The sequence below is a fragment of the Pteropus medius genome, unplaced genomic scaffold (assembly GCF_902729225.1).
Source record: "Pteropus medius unplaced genomic scaffold, Ma_sr-lr_union100, whole genome shotgun sequence".
Taxonomy (NCBI): domain Eukaryota; kingdom Metazoa; phylum Chordata; class Mammalia; order Chiroptera; family Pteropodidae; genus Pteropus; species Pteropus medius.
The window spans coordinates 13,873,914-13,899,164 of NW_024349800.1; the positions used below are offsets into that span (position 1 = coordinate 13,873,914).

Here is a 25,251-nt window from a genome sequence, read left to right on the forward strand (position 1 = left end):
CTTTACCTCTTCTAAGCCATTAGTGTACCATTCTGACTTGCGTACTTTCTTCATTTCTCAATATTCTTCTTAAAGGATTTTATAAGTGGAGTGTAAGGGTCATGAAGGAACGTTTAGATTAACCTGTCCTATGCAGGGTTTACCTTCTTCGTAACTAGCCCACAAAATTAAGGAATTAGGCTAAAAAAAATTTATTAGATACATTTATGTAATCTGATTTATTATATAATCTAATAGATAATTTATCTACTTTATCTGTGCCCTGCACTGCACAATACATACCTTTGTATTCTCTGTCTTCTAGCCAGAGCCAGGTTATTACTGCTCTGCTCTATTTCTTTATAACTGGTTTCCAAATCAACAATATCTGGGTTTTATAAGCATAAGATTTGCTAAAAAAAAAAAAAAAAAGTATTGATGCTCCCCTCTTCAATCCTCAAAGTAAAAAGACATCTGAGACAATCTTGAATCTTTTTTCCCTGTGATAAAGATGGTTCTGTCTGACCCATGCAGACCTACCACAATGATTTGTGACTTCTTGGCATATATTCAATGCTCAATAAATGTGTGTGATGACACAAATTACTGCGATGGAAAACTTAATTCACTAGAAATCTTCTTTGAATACAAATATCCTAGATATCATAATGGACAGAAAATGAAATCGTTCTTAGCATGTTAAAGATGATATTCTCTACTTGTCTCTTTCTCAAAGCACAGCATGGTGTCTGACATATGGCAAACATTGAATAAGCACTGAATGAATTAGGTATAAGAATAAAGTAATTCTCTTCTGATGTTTGTCATGTCATTATGTAGAACAACGCAGTCACTCAAAGTGATCTGGTAGCAGGATCTGGATGAATCTGTAAAGTTTATCGGCAACTTTGATTTTATGACCTTAGTTCTATGCAATACAAAGAAGTAACTCTAGTTTTGGGGCACTCTACAAGCATAGAAATCTGAAAAGTACTTGAGGGACTCTAGTATTTCTAATCGATAAGAGATGGGAAGGTTAGAGAGTTATAAAACATTATAGAGCTAGAAAATGAAAGCTGCTACTAAAAGAGAAGCCCTTTATTTTCTCACTGGAATGAATCAAGACCAAACCTAGATACTCGGTTTAAAGTTTACAAATACTTATTCATGTTTGAAGTTAAGAGATCAGAGTAAGGAAAGAGAATTTCAAAGTTCATGCAGCTAAGAAGACAAACATGTACCTAGAATGAAAATGGAGAGGAAAAGATAAAAATGTCTCTGGCATATACTGGGCCTTTAATAAGTATATTTTGAATAACAATTTATAATTGCTACCTACATTGATTAGTCCAGGTAATTATCAAATAAACAAGCTCACTTTGTGTGTCTATATATAGACACAAATACACACAAAGATGTAATTAAAGTGCTTTTCAAACACAATTATTTGAATAACTATCTCAAACATTCTTTTCACTATGGGTAGATGGATCTCTAGTCCATACAAATGACCATTCCACGCTGTTGTCATCTTATTTTTCTCAGCTTTCTCCCAACCACATTCCATCTAGAAATTTTATTTGCTTCTGCAAAACTGTAGGTTCCTATTCCTTCAGCGCTCACGATTCCTTCCTTTTAACCTGCTGCATCTAGGCTTACACGTCATTTTTACGACTCAACTAAATCTGTATTGTCTACGGTTCATTTTTTGCTAAATTAAATAGACTTCTCATTTTTCACTCCCCTGTAATCTCAGAGGGTCAGAACCTGGTTGAAAATCACGCCTCCCTATTTTCTTGATGCCTCTTAGCCACTCTGTCCCGCGGATGAACTGTTCTTCCTTCATCTGCCTCCTTACTGCATGTCTTTCTCCAAAACTGGGTCCTTGGCTGTCAAGACTGAATAAATCCTATTTTAAAGATTAAACAATCATCAGAATGCCTTAAAAAAAAAATAAAAAGACAATGGATACCAAAGGCAGCTGGAGACGCACGTAGCGACTGCTACTCTTGTACACTGCTGGTGGGAATGAAAAAGGATACTACTTCGAAAGCTGTTTGGTAGTTTCCTATAAAGATAAGAATCCATTTACCTTTCACCCAGCAATTCCTCTCTCCTAGGTATATACCTAAGACCAATGAAAGCATGTCCATGGAAGAGTTGCACATGCATACTCATACAGTCTTATTATAACAGCCCCAAATTAGAAAGAGCCCAAATGTTCATCAAGAGGTGAATGGATAAATTATGTTATGTCCACAAAGTGCAATATTACTTAGCCAATGCAATAACATGCAGAGAATCTCAAAACTATCACGTAAAGAGAAAGAAGACTGAAACAAAATAATATATAGTATATGAGTCTATAAATGAAGGACCAGAACTAATTCCTGGTGAGAGAGACCAGAAAGTGGTTAGTTGAGGGTTGGGAGTAGGCAGTGAATTTACTGGGGTGGGAGGGTGGGCTGGGGAACACGAGGCAACTTTCTGGGTGATGGAAATGTTCTGTATCTTGATTTGGGTAGCAGTTACATGAGATACACAATTGCTACACCCTTTGAACTGTACTCTTAAAATAAGTGTATCTTATTATATATAAATAATACCTCAAAAATATAAATAAACCTTGATAATTGCTTTTATGCCAATGATTCCCTTTCTTTATTTCCAGTCCTCTCTAATCAGTTCCAGTTCTAGATCCGATACCACTAGGACAACTCCACTTGGCTCTTTTACCTTTATACCAAACTCTTCCACCTACTCCTCTCAATTACATTATTCAGTTCAAAGGCATGGCCCTTCCTTCTTCCTCCATCTTATCTTTTAGATTCTAGTTATTACTAGAACAATCAATTATTTCTTTAAAATATAAATCATATGCCTTTCCCCTTCAAGACAAAATGTAGGAAAGAGCACTTTTAACATGGAGTGGAAAATTACATCTAATTGGGAACCATTACCATCACTCTTTATTAGTTCTATGATGCCAGCTAAGACACTTAACTTTCACAAGTCTTATTTTTCTCATATGAAAAATGAGATAGTACGATCATTACTATATTAAGGAACACTGTGAGATATGTAAAAAGAATACATGGATAATTGCAATGCTCTACATTTTTAATACAGTACCTAGGGTTACTGTTACTGATACTTCTTCAAAAGCCACCACTGGCGCCCTGGCTCAAGCCCAGAGGTACTTGTGTCTGAACCCCTTCGACAACTTCCAATATATTCTTCTTGATTTTTTTGGGCACATGACCAACCTGTTACTCATTTTTATGACTAATAATTTACCATGCAATCCCTTTGCAAACACTAGTATAATCTTGATCTTTTAAAGATATATATGGCAAAATTTAAGAAACCCCACATTTGTTTCAAAGTAGCTGTCAACCTGGAAACTTGGGTAAAAATATAAGCGTAAAAAGCCAAAGCTATAAATACATTTTAAATTACAGTGTTGATTTTAGTATGTAAAGAGATTACGTGCTTTCAAATCAATAACGGTTTTGTTTGTTTTCTTGAATAATTTCTAATTTTGCTGGATAGTCTCACATTGTTAACCTTTACTGGTCTTCTGACTTTTTTTTGGATAATAAGCCTCATAAAAAAGCTGTAGTGAAAATTAATATTTTTAGCTCACAATCTAATCTATCCAATACAAAATGACAGGAAGATATTTTAAGCTCTTGATTTAAAAAGTCATTTATTTTTTCTAATCAATTTTCTTCTTTGCAGTTTCCTATCATATATTAAAGTTTCACTAAATGTGCAATTTAAAGTAAGTTTTGTATTTGCATTAGAAAACGGAAACTATTGTCAATTTCACATTTTCTTTCATTTGTAATAGTGCTTACATATACAAAGCAAAACAGAGAATAGTTGCAGAAGGGAAGAACAAAACACTTTTTTGTTAAAATGTCATGAAATTTTAGCTAAAAGATTTTTTCAATCATCTGCATCATAGCTTCAATTTTATGTTTTATTTGTGTTTTGTCACTATTGTAGCCCACAGCTACATAATTTCAGAAATTGTGGGGGAAGGACACAATAGCTGATGTTATTTTTTGTTGTTTTTGTGCACGTAAGAGATTAATCAATGTTAATTTAAGTTTAGAGACTACATATAACTATATTTCAAAGACTCTGCTTATTTAGCTGGAATTGGCTTCCTGTCTAGCTCTGTATTTTAGAAATACAAAAACACTTGGTGAAATGAAACATTTCTTAGAGTATAACCCTGGAGAAAAAGATTTGCACTCTGAAACTCAAATACCAAGACACAGTAAATGTACTAGTTATATTACTGACTTGGAAAAAAAAATACATCATTAAGTGAATCTAGGGAAAAGAATTTATGATATCCATCTAGAAATTTTATGAGAACATGAATAAAATCTAAAACTTAGGAAATTAGATTTTAAAAGTAGATAAATTAGTTAACTTCAATTGCTTCTACAAAAAACAAAACAAAACAAAAAAACAAAAACAGCCTTTCTTTTCCAAAACAGTATATTAGTCATAACTCTCCTGAAGCTCCCCACCACCATGAGAGGAATACATCTCCCTACCCCACTGATACTGGGTTTGGTCACATGACTTGCTTCGACCAATGAGATATTGGCAGAAGATTGATACAAGCAAAGATTTAAAATGTGTTTGTACAAACTGGGCTTACCTTTTTGTGCTCCAGCCATTGTCATGAGAAATACTTGCCCTGGGTTGTCTGTTGGGTTTAGAAAATGAGAGACGTGAACAGTACTGCCCAACAACCTGCAGACCTGCCTCAGCTGATGCATGGAAGAGAAGTAAATGTTTTATGATGATCTGCCACTGATTTTTGAAAGGGCTGTCTATACAGCATTAAAGTGGCAATAGATGACTGATTTAAAAAAAACCTTGGTATTGGATTTTGGGGAGGTACCATATACACCTATATTTAAATATGAAGTTAAACTTTAAACTTTGTGGCAGATATTATTGCTTAACTGACTCAGTTCTTGTCTATATTTTTCTTTTCCTTAGCCATTTCCAATAATTGGGACCATATAAACCAATTCTGGCCAATAAGATCTGAGCAGATGTCAGAGTGCAGCTCCTGGGAAAGCTTTCTAAAAGTGACACAGTTGACTGGTATGTTCCTCTGGTTAGTTAGTGTGTTCTCCTTCTATCCTTTTCCTTCTGACTTGAATAAGGGCAGGATACTTGAAGATGCAGCAGCAAACTTCAAAAACTATTGGAAAGAAAGCCACAAGTGAAGCACAACAAAACAGAAAGAGAAAAAACACCTTAGGAACATTCTGAGCACCTCCGCCAGCCTGCCTTGTCTATGCTAGACTTCGTTATACTAGAAAAATTATTATATGTTTGAGCTCTCTAGTAAGATTTATTGTTACATGCAGCTAAAAGTAACTTCAAACCAATATTTAGAATGACAGGCAGATGGGTAGAAAGGTAGGTAGGTAAATAGGTAGATAGAATTGATTTTATTCAAATTATTTAAAAAGATACATATTTCTATCCAGAAATATTATTCGATTTAGTCTAATATTTAAAATTGCATTGATAAAATGATCATTTAGCCAAGAAGATATAATTACTTTAAAATTAAGTTAAAGGTTCACTTTTTATATATTAGATATGCTTTCCCATAAGTAGAGATAAAATAATACTAATGATATATCAGATAATTTTAAAACTAAAATGTGGCAGAATTTTATTTTATAATTTAAAGTTTAGAATTTTCTCCCATACTAATAATTTTGCAGATTAATCAGAAATATTCTCAAAATTTACTGGCATTTTTACTATACTAACTGCACATAATTTGGGATTTAATTTTTAGGATAAGCCACAATGAATGAATGATGCATTAGATTTCAACTGGGTGGTGACCCTCAGCTATGTGATTGTGAAAGCAGATGGCAAAATATCACGATAAAACGTCAATCTGATAAGATTCACGCTATCCAAGCTATTTTTTTCTATCTAAATCAGATTTTACTGATAGCAGCAGGTTCTCCAAGAAAATGTATTCTTCAATTTTGTACTTCCACTTGATGCATGTAAGTAAATGTATTCAGTGAGAATCAGGTGTACGGTAAAGTGCTCTAAAATGAAGGAAAATCGGCACAATGGCTATAACTCAAAGAGTAATAAAAAGAGTGTCTAGAGCATCTGACTGAAAATAAGAGCTTATATCCTTGTGAACTGAGTTAATTTCAACTATATTACACTATGGTTTTTTTTTTTTTTATCATGTGTACTCTCTCTGATTATATTAACAAATGAAATAGTGATGAATACTTCTGGGAACTTGTAGCAAAACATTAATATTTCAACATTATCACGTAGTATCTATGTCAACACACATCAAAAATGTATGAGAAATGACTACCTACACTCACTAGTTAACACTCATTAAGAATAAATATATGAGAAATATAAATTGTGTACATAAGTTTGCGAGGTGATTATAGGTAGAACATATAGCAAGAAAAAGATCTCGCATGGAGAAGAATATCAAGCAACTGAAACCAAATATCTCTAACCAGTTTGAAGTGTAGTGTATGACCACAAGAAATATCATTATATTCAAAGTTATCTAAGAAATTACTAGTACTTAAAAAATTTTTAAACATAATCTCAAATTATTGGCCAAACTTTTTTTAATCTGAAAAGGGACAAAAACTCTCCACCAAGGCAGATAGAAGGGACTGTGTGTGGGTATACAGTCTCCATCTTGCTATTGACTACCCAGAGATAGTCAGTGATTACTGTTTTTAATTTTATTTTAGTCTTGGAAGACTTTGAGGCTGATGAAGGCTAAGCATACACTTTAGGCTTTATTTGTATTCATTTGCAGTATTAGTAGCTTTTTCTGACTTCCTTCAAAAGAAGAGCAACCTAAAAGTATTTATATTCCCTGGCAAGAGAGTGAAGCCTCTTAAATTTACCCATATCAGCCATGACAGTCATTATAAGAGAGCTAGACTTCCATCTAAAGGTCTGAATCAAGGGTGTTTCTCTGCTTAAGACATGAAGTGGATATCTGAAGGTGTCTCGAACATGTTAGGGTTAATAAAGAAAGATATAGCTTATTTTAATGAAACAGGAATCTGGGAAGGATCTAGGAGCAAAAGCTGAAATCATGACATACTGAGCTCTCTGGTGTCTTCTCTGGGCAAAATCAACTCTGTTTGGTTTATTCTAGTCAGCAGATAGGGGAAGAGACATGACCCAAATACTCTCAGACATTTCAGTTAGGGGTACAAAATACTATGACAGAGTATCATTTCAACTATTCGACAAACTTTTCCTATTAAAAACTGACAGCAATTCTAAAAGGTATGCTCATTTTTTTGGCTTTGGGAATGTTAACACATACGTTTATACTGATATGTGCTTTTTATTTCCTCACATTTCAATATAAACCTGCAGTTTGCTATGTAACTGTAAAACAGCGGCACCTGTATTCGGTTAAGTGTTTCTGTGTATGTGCATAGTTCTCTGGGATGAACTGCATCTATCTGTAAACAGGCATCTGTTTAATCAAGCCCTTCAGTATGAATTATATAAGTTTTTATAACTTCCCTGCTGGTATAAATATTTTGTATTTGAAAAAGTTATCTGGAGTATCACATAGAAGACTTGCTTAACCTTTTAAAGTTGCATCATTATCATTCAATTTTGGGAAGGATTAAAGGTTAAGCTTACATAAAATATTAAACTTCATACTGGCCAACACCAGGATGTATTCTATAAATGTCATTATTTTGAATTAAGAATTAATGTTTAACACTCTCACATTATGTTTAAAGTGCTTGATATAATTTATAAAAAATAATATCTGCAGTGTTTCTTTAAATTTAAAATAGGCTTATATTTAAAATGCCAACTCGGTTGGGTTTAATCTGTTGTGATTTATAGAAGTGAAATACCTCTTAAAATTTTTTTTCTAAGAAGGCATTTGAAAGAATTATTTCCTCTTAAATCAGATTATATTTAAAGTAACAACGAGATTAAAAATAAAAATTTCTTAAATTATTTTATGAAAGTTGTATTCTTACTTTTCAGAATCAAAAAGCTTTGCTTGTTTTCGATAGTTATGGTTTGGAGATTTTAAAGCCACAGCATAAAAAAAGGAACAACCTTCATAAAGGAATAGGAGTTTATAGAGTGACAAACTTGGATTTGAATATGAGCTCTGTCAATTACCAGCTCTGGGGACAGAGTAAACCTGAGCCACCATTCCTTTATCTTTTGGATAAAAACAGGATCACAGGGTTAATTAAATGAAAACGACATGAGTTTTCATAGATCTGCCCAAAAGTAGGCTCTGAGTAACAGTTCTTTTGGTTCCTCTTTCTTCATCTCTAGTAGTGTTCTCTACTGTAACTTAGAAGACATTAACACAATTATACATGAGGAAACAGAGAAACAGGATGGGTGGCCGAGTTTAGAACAAGAAAAATAAAGGAAAAAAGCAACACCCACCCCCTACAAGATTTCTGACCTTCTTTGATCATTAAATGCAATTTTCTAAAATAAGAACCATGATATCTAAACTAGCAACAAAGTTTGAAGGAAACAATGGCATATCTTAACTTGCAACCATATCTGTTTTTTCAAAGCATTTAAAGTGAGAGTTTACAAAAGATAATACTCTTTATTTCCAGAAATTCATAGTTTTTCTCTAAGAGAGCCAGTGCACATAAGTCATATACAGTTGACCCTTGAATAACGCAAGGATTAGAGGCACTGACCCCTGTGCACTTGAAAATCCGTGTATAAATTCTGACTCCCCAAAAACTTAACTACTAATAGCCTACTGCTGACCAGAAGCCTTACCGATAGTATAAACAGTCAATTATCATGTTTTGTATGCTATAAGTATTATAAACTGTATTCCTACAATAAAGTAAGCTGGAAAAAAAGAAACTATTAATAAGAAAATCATAAAGAGAAAATACATGTATAGTATTTCTTGAAAAAACTCTACATATAAGTGAACCTGAGCAGTTCAAATCCACGTTGTTCAAGGGTCAACTGTAATAAAAACAGGCGGAGGTTAAATGTAATTGACAATGAACCATTTAAAGATGTCCCTTTAATAGGTGCAAATATCAGCGATGGTAGTCAAAGCAAAAAGTGACTCTACTACTTTATGTTGCTTTTGTTCCCCTCTGAGAGCTATAATCGAAATCAGACAGTAGACTACTCAGTATGGTATGAGTTAAACAGTAACATGCTCTCACCAATTCTGAAAGGACGCTGAGAAACACAGGTATATCTCCTAACATCTTCTTCTGCATTCCCCGCCCTCCATTCTAACCGTTACCACTTCACTCTTACTGAAAGTATTACATATAGATCCTTATTATTATTTTTTTTTTAGTTTAAGGTTTGTTCCTGGTTAAATAGAAATTTCTCTAAGGAGGGCCCTCTTTCAGATACTATGATTCATTTACACTTTAACTTGAAGGAAGTGATTATTCTATTCACACTAACAAATGAGGATTATGAATGTTTGGAATCAGAGAAAAAAAGGGGGGTATAGAAATTAGAGGCTCTAGATGACAAAGCCAGACCTTACCTATTTAAAAATATCATTGTTTTGCCTAGGGTTAGAGTTAATGATAATAATTTGCCCTAATCATATGCCTGCACCTCTCTTTTTCTAAACACTTATTTCATAATTATGTTTGTCAAGTTGTTATGGGTAATGACCCTATTTTACCATTGGGGGTAAAAAAACACAATGGACCAAAAGAAAACAGATGTTCTATGAATTGCTGGAAGTTGGCTTTGTCAGAATGACTGAATACATGGTTTCTGACTTAGACAGTATCACTACAACTGAATTAAGGAAAAGGTAGAGCCTGTCTGTGGGCCTCTCTGTGTGGCCAGTTCTAATTTGTCTGAATTTGCTGATGCTGAGCTGATAAATGGGATTCAAGTGAATCAATGAATATGGTTGAAATGATCAGCCAAACACAGTTCAGTAGCCACACTATATAAATCGAGATGACCTCAGGTTGCTGCTCTAGCCACCAAGCAATGTTCTTTTTTATTTAAAGACAGGAATATGTGTGTATTTGTTGTGGGAGGGGATGCAATTTTGACAACTTCTGCATTTCAAATCAAAGGGAACGTGTCTTAAACTGAAGATTTAATAAAAGTCCATTTTAAAAACCAGCACAACATCAGACATTTAGGAAAAATATTTATTAGCATATTAAGTTTTAAGCTACATAAATATGTCAATAAAGTAAATACCAAATTAAAAATTTAAACTATAATGATTATTGCCTGAGGCAAGACTATGAACCTGAATGAGAAAGGATCTGCAGTCGGAGATATTTACCCTATGGGCAAGCGCCTTGTTTTAAGAGCTGGCCTGGGACAAGGCACTTTCCTTCCTCTCTAGCGTCAGTCTTCCTCAATATCCTCCTTTCCCATCTTCCGCCTTCTCTTCTTTGACACTCTACTGGTGGCCAATGACGTAAGAGGCCAGCCTTCAACACCTTCCTAAACCATGGCTTCTTTTGTCTTTAATTGAAAAGACAGAAGTGAACTGGTGGCCCAGGTCTTTTAAAATGTGCTACTTCTACTGTACATATTAAGCCTTCGATTTTGTCACCTCTCTACCTGCAAACATTCTTCTCAAGCTCTTAGGGAAGTTCTGCAAGGGCAGGAGCTAGATCCACAGATGTCTTTTGAAATCCTCTCATCTTGACCATGCCAAGCTAATGTTTTATCCTTTTACTATTTAATGCATTATTTTACTGATCACAGTATACTAGAATGTTTTTTTAAGTTTGCTTGACAGCTTGTGAATTAATAGATGACATCAAGATCCAAAGGCATAGAGAAGAGAAATTAATAATGAAACAAAGATATGCATTAAATTAAAGAATAGGAGAAGAGCAGAAAGACATGTTTACAATTGCATACACTGAAAGTTAACTTGGGTAAACCTAGGCACAGTTTTTATTTTTTAATTCTCTAACAAGGATTATACATTTATTTGTCCAAGCATAAAATTTTCTCAATATATTATTGTAAATTTTGAAATATACCTATAATTGAGTCTCTTAATTATAAAAAATGAAGTCTCTTAATTATAGGTATATTCTTTAAATATAAACATTCTTTTTGCTTCATCTATCAGTATCTTTGCACTTCCCAGTGTTTACACACGCATACTCTGTCTTGAATGATGGTTAATTAACTATTCATGGGTCCTGGCATTCTAGGGCTTCCCAGGTGACAGCTCAGTATTCCTTACTAATCGTTTAATGAAAACACTTACATGAATAATGAATCTGGCATTTCCCTAGGCACCCATACAACTTTTGCAATAGTAATAAAGGCAGGCATATGCACAGTTATAGAAAATATTGTGGCTTGAAAATGTTTTCACAGAGTAAATCAGAGAGGTTATGCTGAAAATGAAGCTTCGGTTTCTGAGGCTGTTATTAAAAGTTTCACATTAATATATACTATTATAAACACAAAATAGTAAAAGCACAAAACATGGTTACGTTTAAGAAGTTAATACCATTACTTGCTATATAAGCCCCAAATGGAGTGAGCAGAATTTAGATTTTAGTAATCACAGTTCCAAACTTGAAAGTTTGAATTAAGAAACACACATATCTATAAACACATATACATACAAACACTATGTATATGACGTAGGAAAACAATGTGATTAAAATGTCTATGAAACTTATTATTCATCTCAGAATTGAAACTTATCATTATTTAGTCTAATTTTACAGAGGAGAACATGGAGTCCTTGACCTTAAGCTTTAGCTCACAGAAATCCATGATCACTGTGGTGATCACTGAACCAGCCATGAGGTGACTTAGCATGTAACCACTTTAAATACAATTTCAGCACCCTCTTTGATTCAATCTCTATCTTGGTTCAAGTTAACATTTGCTTTGGATAAACTAAGTTACTAGCTATTTGAACAAATTTAAAATAATGTTTTTGTAAATTGTTCAAGTGGAAGATTTTATTGGAAATAGACATTACAGGCACTCTTAGAGAAAACTCAGCTTTTGGAGTTAGAAGTCCAAAACTTTGTCTTGTTCTCATTTATTATCTGACTTGGGACAAGCCATTTAACTTCTTTGATCCTCAGTGTCTTCATCTGGACCACTAGAGTAATGATATTTGTGACATTTGTATTTGCTAGTGGTCATATATTTCTACTCTACACTACTCTCCTATCATTAATTATAATACTACTTCCACCACTAAGTAAAGCCTTCTATGTGCTCACACTTTGGGATTTGGTTTTTATGCCCTGTAACTACTCCACACTCCCACAAGAGTCCTGTAAGCTAAGTAGTCTGGTTTTCTTACTACAGATGAAGCAACATCTCAGTGGTTAAATAACTTGCTAAAATCACACAGCTTTCAAGAGGTTGAATGTAAATTTGAATCCAGGTCAGACTCCAAATTTTATTTGAGATCCACTATATTCTGACGCCCTCTAATATATCATATATATTTGTGTGTATACATATATACATGTAATGTAAATATATAATACACATTACACAGAGATATATTACTTGTATTATACACACACATATACTTTAAATTCTAAAATGTTATCCTATTTTTTTTTTCAAGCTTAATGCATGGAACAGAGTCTGTACTTAGTCAATATTTGGGAAAAGGAATTAATATATGGAAAGTAAGATAATTTTGAGTAAACTGTTAATTAATGTGTGTGTCAGCAGTAATGGTGGCTATTTAAATCCTTCTCTTCTCCAAAATCATATTAAAAATTATTCTAGAGAAAAAATATAGATGGTGAGACATAGGTTCAATTTTAAATACAGAATTGACGATGATACAAAAAACAGCTATTTTCAATAAATAAGGGCTAAGATCTAACCCTATGGTCCAGATAAAAGGAAAGAGAAAAGATCCTTTTAAAAATTACATATGATTCTGATTTTTCAAGGAGGTAACGTATTATCTTCTATATTTAAAATTTCAAAAAGGCTATTTTGCACTTTCCTATTAAAACAAGATAATAATACTTGCTATATTTTATTTCTTTTGACTGTTATATATGAATAATAATGATGATGATAAATGGATAGTGACATTCAAAAAGAATAATTTTTTTTTTTCAGAGTTAAGGAGAAGGGGTAGAGGGTAGTCGAAAAAGATGCATAGAAGTCTTATTTCTAATCAAAACATAAATGTTCAACTATGTAAAACACTTTAGGCTTTCCCCTAATCTCCTCCCAAGAACAGAAGGCTGAATAAAAGATGCTGGCACGTGTGCCAGTTCAGGGCTAGAATGACATGTCTGGGGAACAGGAGATGCTGCTGTTTCCATTATCCATTGAATACCTTGGCAATTCTTATTTCATCCTGAGAATGTGATACTTACTCTTGTACTGCTCTGGCTATGGAAAGGGCCGTAGATCCAGTTTCATTAACGCTATCTAAGGTCACATTTGGCAGGTCATCATCATCACTGTCACTTTTACTTTGTCTGGGAGATAGGCCTCGGGGGTCCATTTGTGCTGGGAAAAAAAGGCATATATATGAATTAAAATTAGTGTGCAGAAAGTTAACCTTGTCCTGGACCAACATCAAGCATGGAAGGTCTCTTCTGTGTGTCACACACACAAAGCATTCTCTAGAAATCCCAGGAATTAGTGAAAGCGATGTATTTTGTGTACTGAGCATTTGCTGACTCTTTCCTCTTATTCATCTCATTTGCAAAACCTCCATTAGCTCTTAATAGTTTCAGGGTACGATTATAGAATAGAAACTATAAAATCCACAACATTACCAGCTCCTGAGCGGTCGGAAGCTGATTAGATAGCTCACGAGTTAATGCTGGACTCTCTGGCTTCTCCTTGGTCCTGCTACCAGAGTCCCAGACACTCACTGCTTTTGCTTACAGCCCTCATAGAAAGCTTAAAGAAGAATAAGGTTCACAAACTCAAAGTTCTAGGTATTTTTCATACTTCAGTGAGTGATCATCTTGCAGTTCATTACTGCTGAAAGTGGAGATCTAAGAGTAGAAAAATGACAGAAGTAATAGCATTTTAATTAGTGTTTATATGTGCTGAAAGTACTCTTCGTCTCCATTTTGAATTCATTTTTCAAAAAAGCATTTTCGGATATGCTTCTCCTCCCACTGTGAACCTGCCAAAGCAAGAAACAGCCTGATGATTTGACCTGTTGACCAGGATCATCAGATCCTTTCAAACCGAGGATTATAGTCAACACTTCGTATGTTAACAAATATCTTTAAAAATTAAGATTTCATTTCCACCTCCTTATCTCTATGAACAGCTTTAGCAACCACTGCCTACGATTTCCATCAGCTCTCACCTCAAGCACAAAATACACACACCTTCCAAATGCAAAGTACTGTACTAACTTACAATTGCTTTGTTAAAATACATGACTTCAATCAACCCCAGCTAGCTCCAGTCTGGTCACTGCTCCTTAAACCTGTCTATATAACTTTTCTAAAACCACCAGTGCTTGCAAAGGAAAGCAAATGCACTTAAAATCATGGTTACAATAACATGGGTTTTCCTAAAAAAAAAATTTGTTTTTTCTTACTGTGCACCATGCATTAGGTAGAACTTCAGAGGAATGCTGGTATTTCACCATTTTTTTTTCCTCCAGAAAGAGACAATTTCTTATCATTCCACCTAACATTTATAATATGGATAGAAAAACTATACCTAGAGAGTTTCGACATACGTGTAACTAAACTTGGTTAGGAAGGAACTTATATATGTTAAAACTAGTGCACTGGTGTGTTTGCCATACATTCTGCCTGAAAGTGTAAACATTAAAATATACTTTGAACAACAAAAGTGCCTGGTAATTGTTGGTTAAATTAAAGAAAAAATAACTCAAATAACCTGAACCAGTGGTCCTCAAACAAGGGCAAATTTGTCCCCCAAGAGACATCTGGCAATGTCTGGAGACATTCTGATTTGTCACAACATGGGGGGAGGAAGATGTTATTGGCATCAGAAGCCAAGGATATTACTAGACATCCTATAATACACAGCACAGTCAGTCCCCCCCATGACAAAGAATTAATCAGTCTAAAATGTCAATTATGCCAGGCCGAGAAACTCTGATCTAGAGATTTGAGAGTTTGGATATCGAATGGTATTGCATCTTGTGACTTTCAACCGCATAACTATGTTCTAGTTTCATTCACTAGCAAAGAAATTAAATAATATATTGGATTATCCATATTTTCTGGCCCTCAAATAAAACGATTCACTGTCATGTGACTTGGCTCTCACCAATTCCTCAAATACAGCATTCACTTCCTCAGCTGCCAGGAATTATACAGCGATCTTCATGAAAGAGTTTTTGAATGTTTTCTTTGTATCAAAAAGACTGATCTCTGGAGAAGATTTCCTAGAAGAGGGGCGTTAGAGAAACTCTTCGGAGAAGAAAAGAACTGGTTCCACAAGCGTCGGATAACAGAGCTGCTGAAGCACTCAGCCACTCCACAGGCACTGAAGGCACCGTATCATTTTGGATTTATCTTGGCTGTAGGCCACAGAAACTGGCGCAAGCTAACTTAAAGAGAATGTACAGGAAAGATATTAAGCAGCTCACAGTAGGTAATGAACAACCAGTAGTCACAGAGCACAGGACACAGGGATAATACAGGCATTTCGATCAAGAATTCACAGATAATTTCTTTTGGGCAATGCTGTTACAAAATGAGTCATTTAACAATCGTTCATAGCTACTCAAATTCAGCCAAGAAAATGAGTAACAGATCTATCTAGGATTCCAAACCACATATTGTGTGGTGTTGCATATGCCTGTAAATGTCAACAATTTAACATTTAAAGTTGTTGAAACATCATGCACTGAGACTCCTTTGCCAAGATACTAAATTAACAAATAGCTAAAGAAAAGGGAGTATTCTGGCGGTCCCACTTTGTCCAAGACAATTAGAGCTCTCATAGATAATACATGCAACTCAAGGAAGATATGGGCAGTTAACCAATAAGCAATCTGACTCTGCAAGTTAAAGGCCGGCTTATAAAAGGCTCCAAACAACTAGTATGAGAGTTGATCATCCAAATTATGTTATGTTTATATCTCACTGAAAGTTTAAAATATGTTAAATATGATATCTTTTCTGATGTACTTTTCAGGAACATTATAATTGAGGATTTCTTTCCAATATTTTCAATCAATATTATGAAATACATCTGCTACCATCATGCTGAGAAACTCTCTTTACCCATACTTTCAGCCAAGTTGAGGAAGTAATTAGGAAGACTTTTTAAAATTTGCATTGCTGATTAGGTCAGATGATTAGCTTATCTACATATGTGCATAATTCCACTCTTTTATTAAACGTGGAACAGGGACACCTACCCTAGTTAAGATTTCGTTTCTCATCAGAGAGTTTTGCTGCTGGAGGAGTCACCAGCAAAGTTGGAAGCACTGTGGAACGCTGTGTGAGCTGCATTCCATGTGACAAAATCCCCGGGAAGATAACTGCAGAACTCTAACACCTGAAGTTGAACCTATTTACTGTCTTTCAAATACCTGCCTACTGTAAATTGTTACTGTAAAGATCACCCTTATATAAATCATGTCTCCTGCTGTGTTTGGAACCTAGCCACCATGCGAAGAAGCCCCCAAAAGCCTAACAGACACGCTGCTCAGCTGGCAGCTAATCTCAACCGATGACCCTTTTTATTTTTTTATTTTTATTTTTTTCCCCCGATGACCCTTTTTAGACTGACCAGCCACATTCCAGCCACTAGATGACTGCAGCCCTGTGAGTGACTAGCATAACAGACCGGCATGAGATCTGCCCTGCTAAAACTATTCCAAATTTTTGGCTTACAGATCTATGAGTAAATATTTTAATCTACTAAATTTGGGGGTGATTTGTTATGCAGCAATATAAAATCAATGCAGCATGTTATTCTCCTGGCTCCTTCCAGAGATTTCCAGGCAATGAGGTGAACACACTGCTGCCACAGTTAACGTCAGCCTATCACGCTCCTCTCTGTTCTCCTCCTAGGAGGCGACCTGGCCTTAGCAGCATACACTGAAACGGGCTACAAAAAAGGAAAATAAAAGCCACATATTATATTATATATTATTCCCTTCTCAATCCAAAACATGCAAATGTATTTACAGGTACTTTGGCTGTAGAAGCATCTTTGCTCCTTGACTGTGCCTCAGGCAGGCTTCTATTGGAAGGGGCCAAGGCTGGCATTACTGCTCAGTGAACAAAGCTTTTCTAACCAAGCTCAGAGTTGACAGGTGGCTCATATGGGTGGATCCTCCCAAGTATGTGGTCACCCCGCTATATTCCAGTTTTCCTTTCTTCAACTCACATGAGACATTTAAACTTTACTTCTACCGCCATGTAACAGTGGACGGACAGACACAGCGGCCTCAGTGTGCATTCCCACCACGCCCACCATCTCATCCCGGGTTCTGCTGAAAGCGTACATGCTCTTCTAACCTCTCTAGAAATAAACTGGCCTATTCAGCTATTCTTAAAGGAAAGGCAGTTTTTCCATAAGTCATATTGAATATGTACAACAGAACAATCTATGAACATACACTGAAACTCAGACTAACATTTCTGAACCAGAATGAGTCACAGAAGGAATTATCCAATTCCCTTCACCACTGCCCATCAGGACTGGAGGGGAGAGGGGCGAATACAGACGGAAGGTGGGGTGAGGCGGGGTGAGGCGGGCTGTGGCTGCAGCACTGCCCGCCTTCCTTCCTCCCTCTCTCAGCCACAGACAGGCTGTCTGCTACCTGCAGATGCCCTCACTGCTTGCCCTGCCAAGGCTGAAGCATGCCTTACTCAGAGACCTTGGCTACCAGGAGGGCTGCTACTTCCTACAAGAAAGAAGGGCAGTGGGGGGGAGGGGTGGGGAATGAATGTATGCGGGGGGTGGGGGGACGGGAATGGGTAGGGAGAGAATTCATAGCATTATGGCCTCAGAGAGTAGAAGAGTCCTCCTCCAACTCATGCAATGCAGGAATTCTCCAAAAAAGGGCAGTCACAGTATTCCTTTAGGATAAAAACACCACTCTGGCTTCAGAGAAGATGGGTGTGACTTCTGGTTTTGTCCCTTGCAGCCACCTGACCTTGGACAATTGCTTTCCCACTGTTCATTCTCAGTTTCTTCTCCTGCCATTTCTGCTGTGAGAAGTAAATGAGATGATATATGCAAAGCATTTAGTACCCTGCCTGGCCCTTGGCAGCCAATCATCATTCTGTTTTACCCTGACAGTAAATTTAATGCTTCTTCAATCCTCCCTTATATAATACCATTTCCAAGTCCCTCGCCTTCTCCTATAGTAATTCAAATTAGGCAGATTTCTTTTTAAATGTACCCAAACTGAAAATACCACTACAGAATATATATTGGATAATATATAAAATCGCTACTTCTCTTGATCCAAATATTCATTTATATATTCAGTCGACAGATATTTATTGGGCACTCATCATGTACCAAGCACTTCTGGGTGCTAGGAAGAGAGCGGCAAACAAGCAAGATAAAAATTCCTACTTTTATACTGGCAGGAGACAAATAACAAAAAAATAAACAAGAAAAACACATCCTCTGTCAGATAAGTGCTAAGGAGAAAACTAACGCCGTGAAGGGGGTAGGGGCTGCTGAGAGGCAGTTGGACACATTTAGAGAGGGCGGCCAGGAGAGGCCTCATGGAAAAAAGTGACATCTGAGCAAGGGCTGAAGGAGTTGAGGGAGGCTTGTAGATTTTGGGGGCGGAGGGTGGCATTCCAAGCAGAGCAAGCAATAGGTGCAAAGGCTCTGAAGTGGGGCGGGTTTGACATATCTGTGGACCTGCAAGGAGGCTCTAGCTGGAGCTGAGAAAGGCCGAGCCAAGGGGATAAACATGCGCAAGGGTGTGCAGAGGACAGGAGGCCTTGGTGGCCAATGTAAGAATTTTGAGTTTAGTTATGGGTGGGAAGAGAAGCCTTTGGAGGGCATTGAGCAGAAAAATGACATGATCTGAATTCTGTCATTTGATAAGGATCACCCTGGCTATATGAGCTGGGGGCACAGGAGGAGATCCAGCTCGAGATCCATGTGTAAGAATCATCAGTGACATAAATATTAATATTCTATTAAAAAAAAAACTGCACTCGCTTTTTCTCTTTGGTCACCTCAAGCAGTCAGTGATAACTAAGGACTTTATTACTTGAAGGAGGATGAAGCATGCTCTTCAGAAAATATTTGTACAACCGATGTTTTGATCTCATTTAGTTACAAAATAACAGTTGCTCAAATATATGCTTGATTTTTCTAGCATATCGAGATATATGATGAGAGAAAAATTCATAAGTACATAAAGCTTGACTGAAAGTATGGTGAACTCCAAGATGACAACCAGTTCTCCGGGGTCCCACTCTGTTTACTGATGTTTCCACTGTGCTGTTTCTGACTTTCTTTTCTTTTGTTACTGCTAATGAAACTGTATGCCTCTACACAGTAGCAACTGTGACTGATAGAACCCCAAATGAAGACTTAAAAATTCAATCAATTATGTAAATCCTGGGGTATTACTACTGTGTAGATATAATATGCCATTTATTCATTTTCCCAATTCCTATCTGCACACTTGACAGTATAATGGCTTCTGTTTCCATTATATTAAAAAATAACCTTATAATGTTCTTATAATTTCCTACTGCAAGGTCCACTTCTCAGTTATAATGCCACTGGACCTCCCTACAGCATTCAAGACTGTGGGCTGTCTCTCATTTTCACTTGTGGCCTTTTTTTAAAAAACAACTTTCTCCCCTGGTTTCAGGAATAGGCACACTAAGGCCTGCTGGCCTTGCCACCTGTTTTTGTAAATAAGGTTTTATTCAACCATGCTCATTTTTTTCTGTCTCTAGCTGCTTTAGTGCTACAAAGGCAGAGTTGAGTAGTTGTCACAGAAACCATATGGCTTGCCATAAAACACCATTTGGCCCTTTAGAGAAAGCATTTGTAGACTCTGTTGAATACTATTTAATTCTCTTGGGTCTTGGTCTCTCTGTCTCTCTGTCTCTGTCTCTCTCTTCCTCCTTTCCTCCCTCCCTCTCCCTATCTCTCCCTCCCTTCCTCCCTTTCACCTTCCTCTTTATCTCCTCTCTCTGCATATGCCTAAATGTTAGTTTTCTCCTTCAGGTTCCACTACCTACCCTCTTTTATCTGCCTCTATTGGCGAGCTTCTCAGAAATTCCACACAACGCCACAATTTCTATAATTTAGTTGGTAACCCAGGAGATGAATATCAAATTCATGTTCCCAGCTATAATCTCTCCCCTAAACTCCAATCTCATATTTCCAGCATCCTTCTCCACCCGAATGTCCAAAAGTCACTTTGAACTCAAGTCCTATTCTTCTTTCAAGTTTCAATTCATAGACACATTACTCTCCTGGTCACTCACATTCAAAATTCTCATTCGCTTCATTTGTCTCCCTTATTTAAATCAGTCGCTAATTGTTAGTGCTTTACCCCACAATTATTCTGGAGCCCGTTCCTTTCTTTTCATACTGCTTTTTAATGAACGTCTTTGACGTAATGCTATGCATGTTCATCCCACATAGCACTTCTCAGTAACTGAACGGATGCAGGACTTTCCTCAAAACATTCCTTGTTTGGAACCTTGAATTTTCCCACCACCTAACAAATAAGGTTCAACAATCCTCAATCATTCCATAATTCATTTTTCATTTGGAACTCTGATGCGTCTTATCCCCAAAGATCCGGCTATTCCCGTCCACCTGCAATTTGGTCAACGAAAACCCACTCTTCCTACAGAACGATACCTGCTTCACGAACCTTTGTTTCATTTTCTAATGAAATGCAATCTCTCCTTTAAAAAAAATTCCCATATTTTGTATTTATACATTGTTATGGAACTCTTGCACTGTCCATTTTTAATTATACTTAAGCATATGCTTATTTTACCTCATTATTCTATCTGCTCCTTGAGAGGACAGACCACATCAATTATACTCTATTGTGTACAACAAAATGTAATATTTATTGATGAAGATGATGGTATAGATGCCAGTGGTTCCCAGCTGGCAAAAGATTCTATAATATAATGATAAACATGTCTACTTCACATTTTATTTTAAAAATTACATTATAGATTATATTCTAATATTAGCATTTAAGGGGGAAAGTCACAATTATTAAATTTCTATTACTCTGTAAAGTCTTAGATAATTATATTTTTTGTTTGAATAGGTCATGGGATGACATGGGAATAAAAACGTTTATAAGTTTTATTCACTTTTTAGCTAAATTACATGGAACAGGATTTTCTTTTAGGAAAATATTTTAAATGCTTCAACATACTTATCATTTCTCTAATATGAGTTACTGCTTAGAAACTGCAACAAAGAAATTCAATCATTTAAATTATAGCTTAAAAAATCAATGTTTGCTGAGATTATCACAACAGCTACTAGGGTTTCATTTTTCTAAAGAACCATAACTAAAACTACTTTTCTTATTTGTAAAAGGAAAACGAATACAGATTACCAATTGTCTTGTGTTCACTGGAAGGATGTCTTAGAGCACAAAAGGCTTTCGTGATTAAAAAGCATTCATAAAATTTTCCACTAATAGCGAACTTTTACACCATGCTTAGTAACCTCATGAAGTCTCCAGAGCCCATCAGGAGCCTGGAACTCCGGGAGCCCTCTGAGGTAATGGTACACCGCCACTTCCTGTTACCTTCCCATTCTGTCAATTCATTACAATTCTCAAAACCCTAGCCAACCAGCTCCTACTAATTTATTCAAAACTGAACCCACTTTAGGCAGAGATGATTGAAATTACTTAATAATGAAGTGATTTTGTGGTGAGTACATATGGGGAATGATGAGATCACCAAATTTTCATCCGTAATGCACAGAGAAGATGATTTTAGGCATTAATCTATGGTCTTTTTATTTCACTTAGCTGGACCTTCTGTTTCACCTGAATTTTTTTTTGGTTTGTGGACTGGGTAGAATTGAATCTTTTAAGAAACAGACTGAAATCTGATATAATAATTTGAAGTGCTACTGAATCACAGTGCTTTAGGTTAATACAAGAAATATTTAAGAAAGGGCAAAAAATGTACCTTGGACTTAACAATTCTGTTTCTGTATCAGCTATGCATATTGGCATATAAGTGGTTTATCATGGAAAGGTTCTTTGCTAGTTTAAAAATAAAAAGGTTGAAAAAAATTGACATGAGGCACTACTGTGGCACATTTACAATTAACGCTGCTGTTACCCTCTGCCTCCTTCAAATAGTTTTGTTTACGTGCCCCATTTATACTTACACCTGCTTGACTAAAAGTAGGTTCTAATATACAATCGTGATTTAATTTGCCCTCTTAGAGAAGACACTTGGAATTCTTGAAGATATGTTCTAAAACCAACAAAAATCCTCATATTTGTGAATTATTTATACACGTCATTGGATTTCTCTATGGCTTTCAAGACTATTGGTTCTTTCTCTTCATTTTCACTTCTGGCCTCTTCTTTAAACTCTCTCCTCCCTCGGCTTCGGGAATGGGCATGCTTGTCCCCACACGCAATAACACATCTCCACCCAGAGTTACATATTTCTTGTATACATCGTCATACCACCTTTTTTTTTTTACTTTTATGAAAGTTTTCTTTCTCATTTGATTTACACACACACAAACACACGTTTCCTTCCAACAACTCACAAGAGTTACTATGTGGGCCGCAAGCAGAGAGTACAAAGCACCATAGAGGTGAGTCCTACAGTTGGGGAGGCTCTATCATGAACTCTCAGGTGACACCCTCATGTGACTCTAACTTATAACTTAGCAAAATACACATACTACATACAGACTCCTGAAAGCAGAAATCTAAGAATTCATATCTATGAATGCCAGAGTCTACTATGCTAAAATCTAAGAATTCATATCTATGAATGCCGGAGTCTACTATGCTAAAATCTACTATGCTGCTAAAATTCTGGAATGTGATTTGCCTTGGAGGGCAAAAGCAGTGCTGACTCTTTCCAGTGCACTGCTGGCAGCGTCCTATTGTGGAGTAAATAGCTACTCAAAAATGACCTGTCAATATCTGTGGGCCCAGAATCAAGAATTGCTACGTGATTCCCTGTGTTTCAATCTAGGATGAAGAATGTGTGTGTTCAGAGGAAAATCTGCTTTGTAACACTGGATTAAAGGTCTTTCCCATATCGAGTCTATGAGTGGTATGCTTTTGTAAGAAAGGACAATTCCATTAGTTTCCATCGATCCATAGGAATCATGCATTCTCTGTATTTTTGGTTTGTTTTTATGGAGACATCATTTTGATAATTTGCTAAAAACCCCATCTTGAAATGATAAATTACCTGGTCTCTGAGAAGCCAGTGAGATCTCGACCATCTGGAAATGCAATTATGACTTCCTTTGGCTTCAGGCACAACCACTGCTTTGGGGCTTATGTACTCACACCCCTTTCCTGAGCCTCTAATGTGGTTAGGGAAAGAGTCCATACAGGCAGGTGGTGCTGCCTCCAGAAACGACTCTTGAAGAACAAGATCAAAGCTGTAATTCTGCCCTGAAGATGGGTCAGGCGAAACAAGTATTTTAAGAGCATGATTATAATATATACTATGCTGGGAGAAGGCATAGAAGGCACACACTAGTTTGTCTGTTTGTTTGTTTTGCTTTCTGAACTTTAAATTGGGTTTACACTTACTTCTTCATGAAAGCCCATCTTGGTCTGTGAAGAGAAGACAGTTTCTGAGAAAGGTAAGGGCTATAATGCAGGCTGAGATCTTGGGTGGAGTGGCTGGGGTCACTTTAGGTATTAAACAAACACAAAAGTTTGATAGTGTTTACTCTGAATATAATAATAAAGGCAAACAGAATTTTTATTGGTAAAAACACTAACATTTATGTTTAGATAATTTCTGAAATTTATAATGTGCTACTAATATGCATTCTGAACATCATCTACCCTGATTTCCTTAATCAAAACTGGCAGGTCACCTCAGCACTAAGCATTGGTTGTCCCTGAGGCCATGTTGAGATCTGAGATGCCCGAATGGCTCACTGTAATCCATGCGCATTCACATCTAATAAAGGACTTCTTACGTGTCCATCACAGTCATGCTATCAATTAAATAAGTCAAGATTTCTATTCCTTTTTCTCCTTTGACTACCCCAAATCCTGAAAATTGTTTCTTCCCTTGTTTCTCACATCCAACTGCCTTGATATAAAAGACAAAATATGAAGAGCCATTTAACGTATGAACCACTATTTGCTCTCTTATAAACTTGCTTTTAAAATTGAGATAAATTACCTATAGCATTTCTTTTATGTCAAGTCATTTCAAGAAATTCCAAACGTACACATAATGACCCACCTATTTATTCTTCCAAAAGATTAAAATAAAACAACATTAACATTTGCAGTATTTCTTTCAGATTATTAAAAAAAGGAAAAATATCACAGAAAGAGTTGGTTCTTTGTTATTTTTTTTTTCCAGTTTTGTTTCCTTCTTCCATAGTATCCTGGTGAATACTCTTTCTATGCAAGCTTTTATGCTTTAACTAGAGAGGTGTCAATGAACAACCATCAATAGTTTTCTTCTTTTAAAACTATATTTAGTGATATATTCTATGACATGCTTATTTTTACTTAACCTTACATTTGAGATATATTTATACTCTTTCACTTTAATTGTTGTATAGTATTTTACTTCGTAAATGGACCACCATTATTTTTCTGTTCTCATAGTGATAGGAAATTAATCATAATATCAACTGCTATGCAAGCTGAAACAAGCTGCTGCAAGTTTCCTCATAGTCTACACCTGGTAATGTAATTACAGGGTATGTATATTATCAGTTTTATTAGATATTGCCAAATTGCTCCCCAAAGCAGCTGAATCAATGGACACTCTCGCTAATGTACGAACATTCCCATTTCCCCATATCATTATAAGAATTAATATTTCCAGACTTAAATTTTTTTTTCTAAAGTCTGAAGTCATTTTGGCTATCTAGTCTCAAAACACAAGAAGGATTCGGCATATTGTAACTACCCAAAGAACATTCCCACCTTCACCATGAACTTTTTTATTATAATCTAGAATTTTGGTTCATGTTTCACTGTCAAATTAATTAAAATTTCTTTCTTTATACAGACAGTTATTTATATTTTTAAAACCA

The 25,251-nt window shown here is 35.9% G+C and overlaps 1 protein-coding gene across 17 annotated transcripts in view; it reads right to left on the minus strand.

Annotated features, from left to right (window-relative positions):
* The window catches only part of KLF12 (KLF transcription factor 12), a 380,325-nt gene that overhangs the window by 90,139 nt on the left and 264,935 nt on the right, over nt 1-25,251 (minus strand). For 16 of the 17 annotated variants that reach the window (XM_039886852.1, XM_039886850.1, XM_039886851.1 and 13 more), the window contains 2 exons: nt 13,410-13,545; nt 4,661-4,708 (listed from right to left, as the gene is read on the minus strand). In XM_039886852.1, coding sequence (XP_039742786.1) covers nt 4,661-4,708; nt 13,410-13,545 — 184 coding nt within the window. The remainder of the gene's footprint in view (nt 1-4,660; nt 4,709-13,409; nt 13,546-25,251) is intronic. The other variant, XM_039886856.1, reaches the window with a different exon arrangement.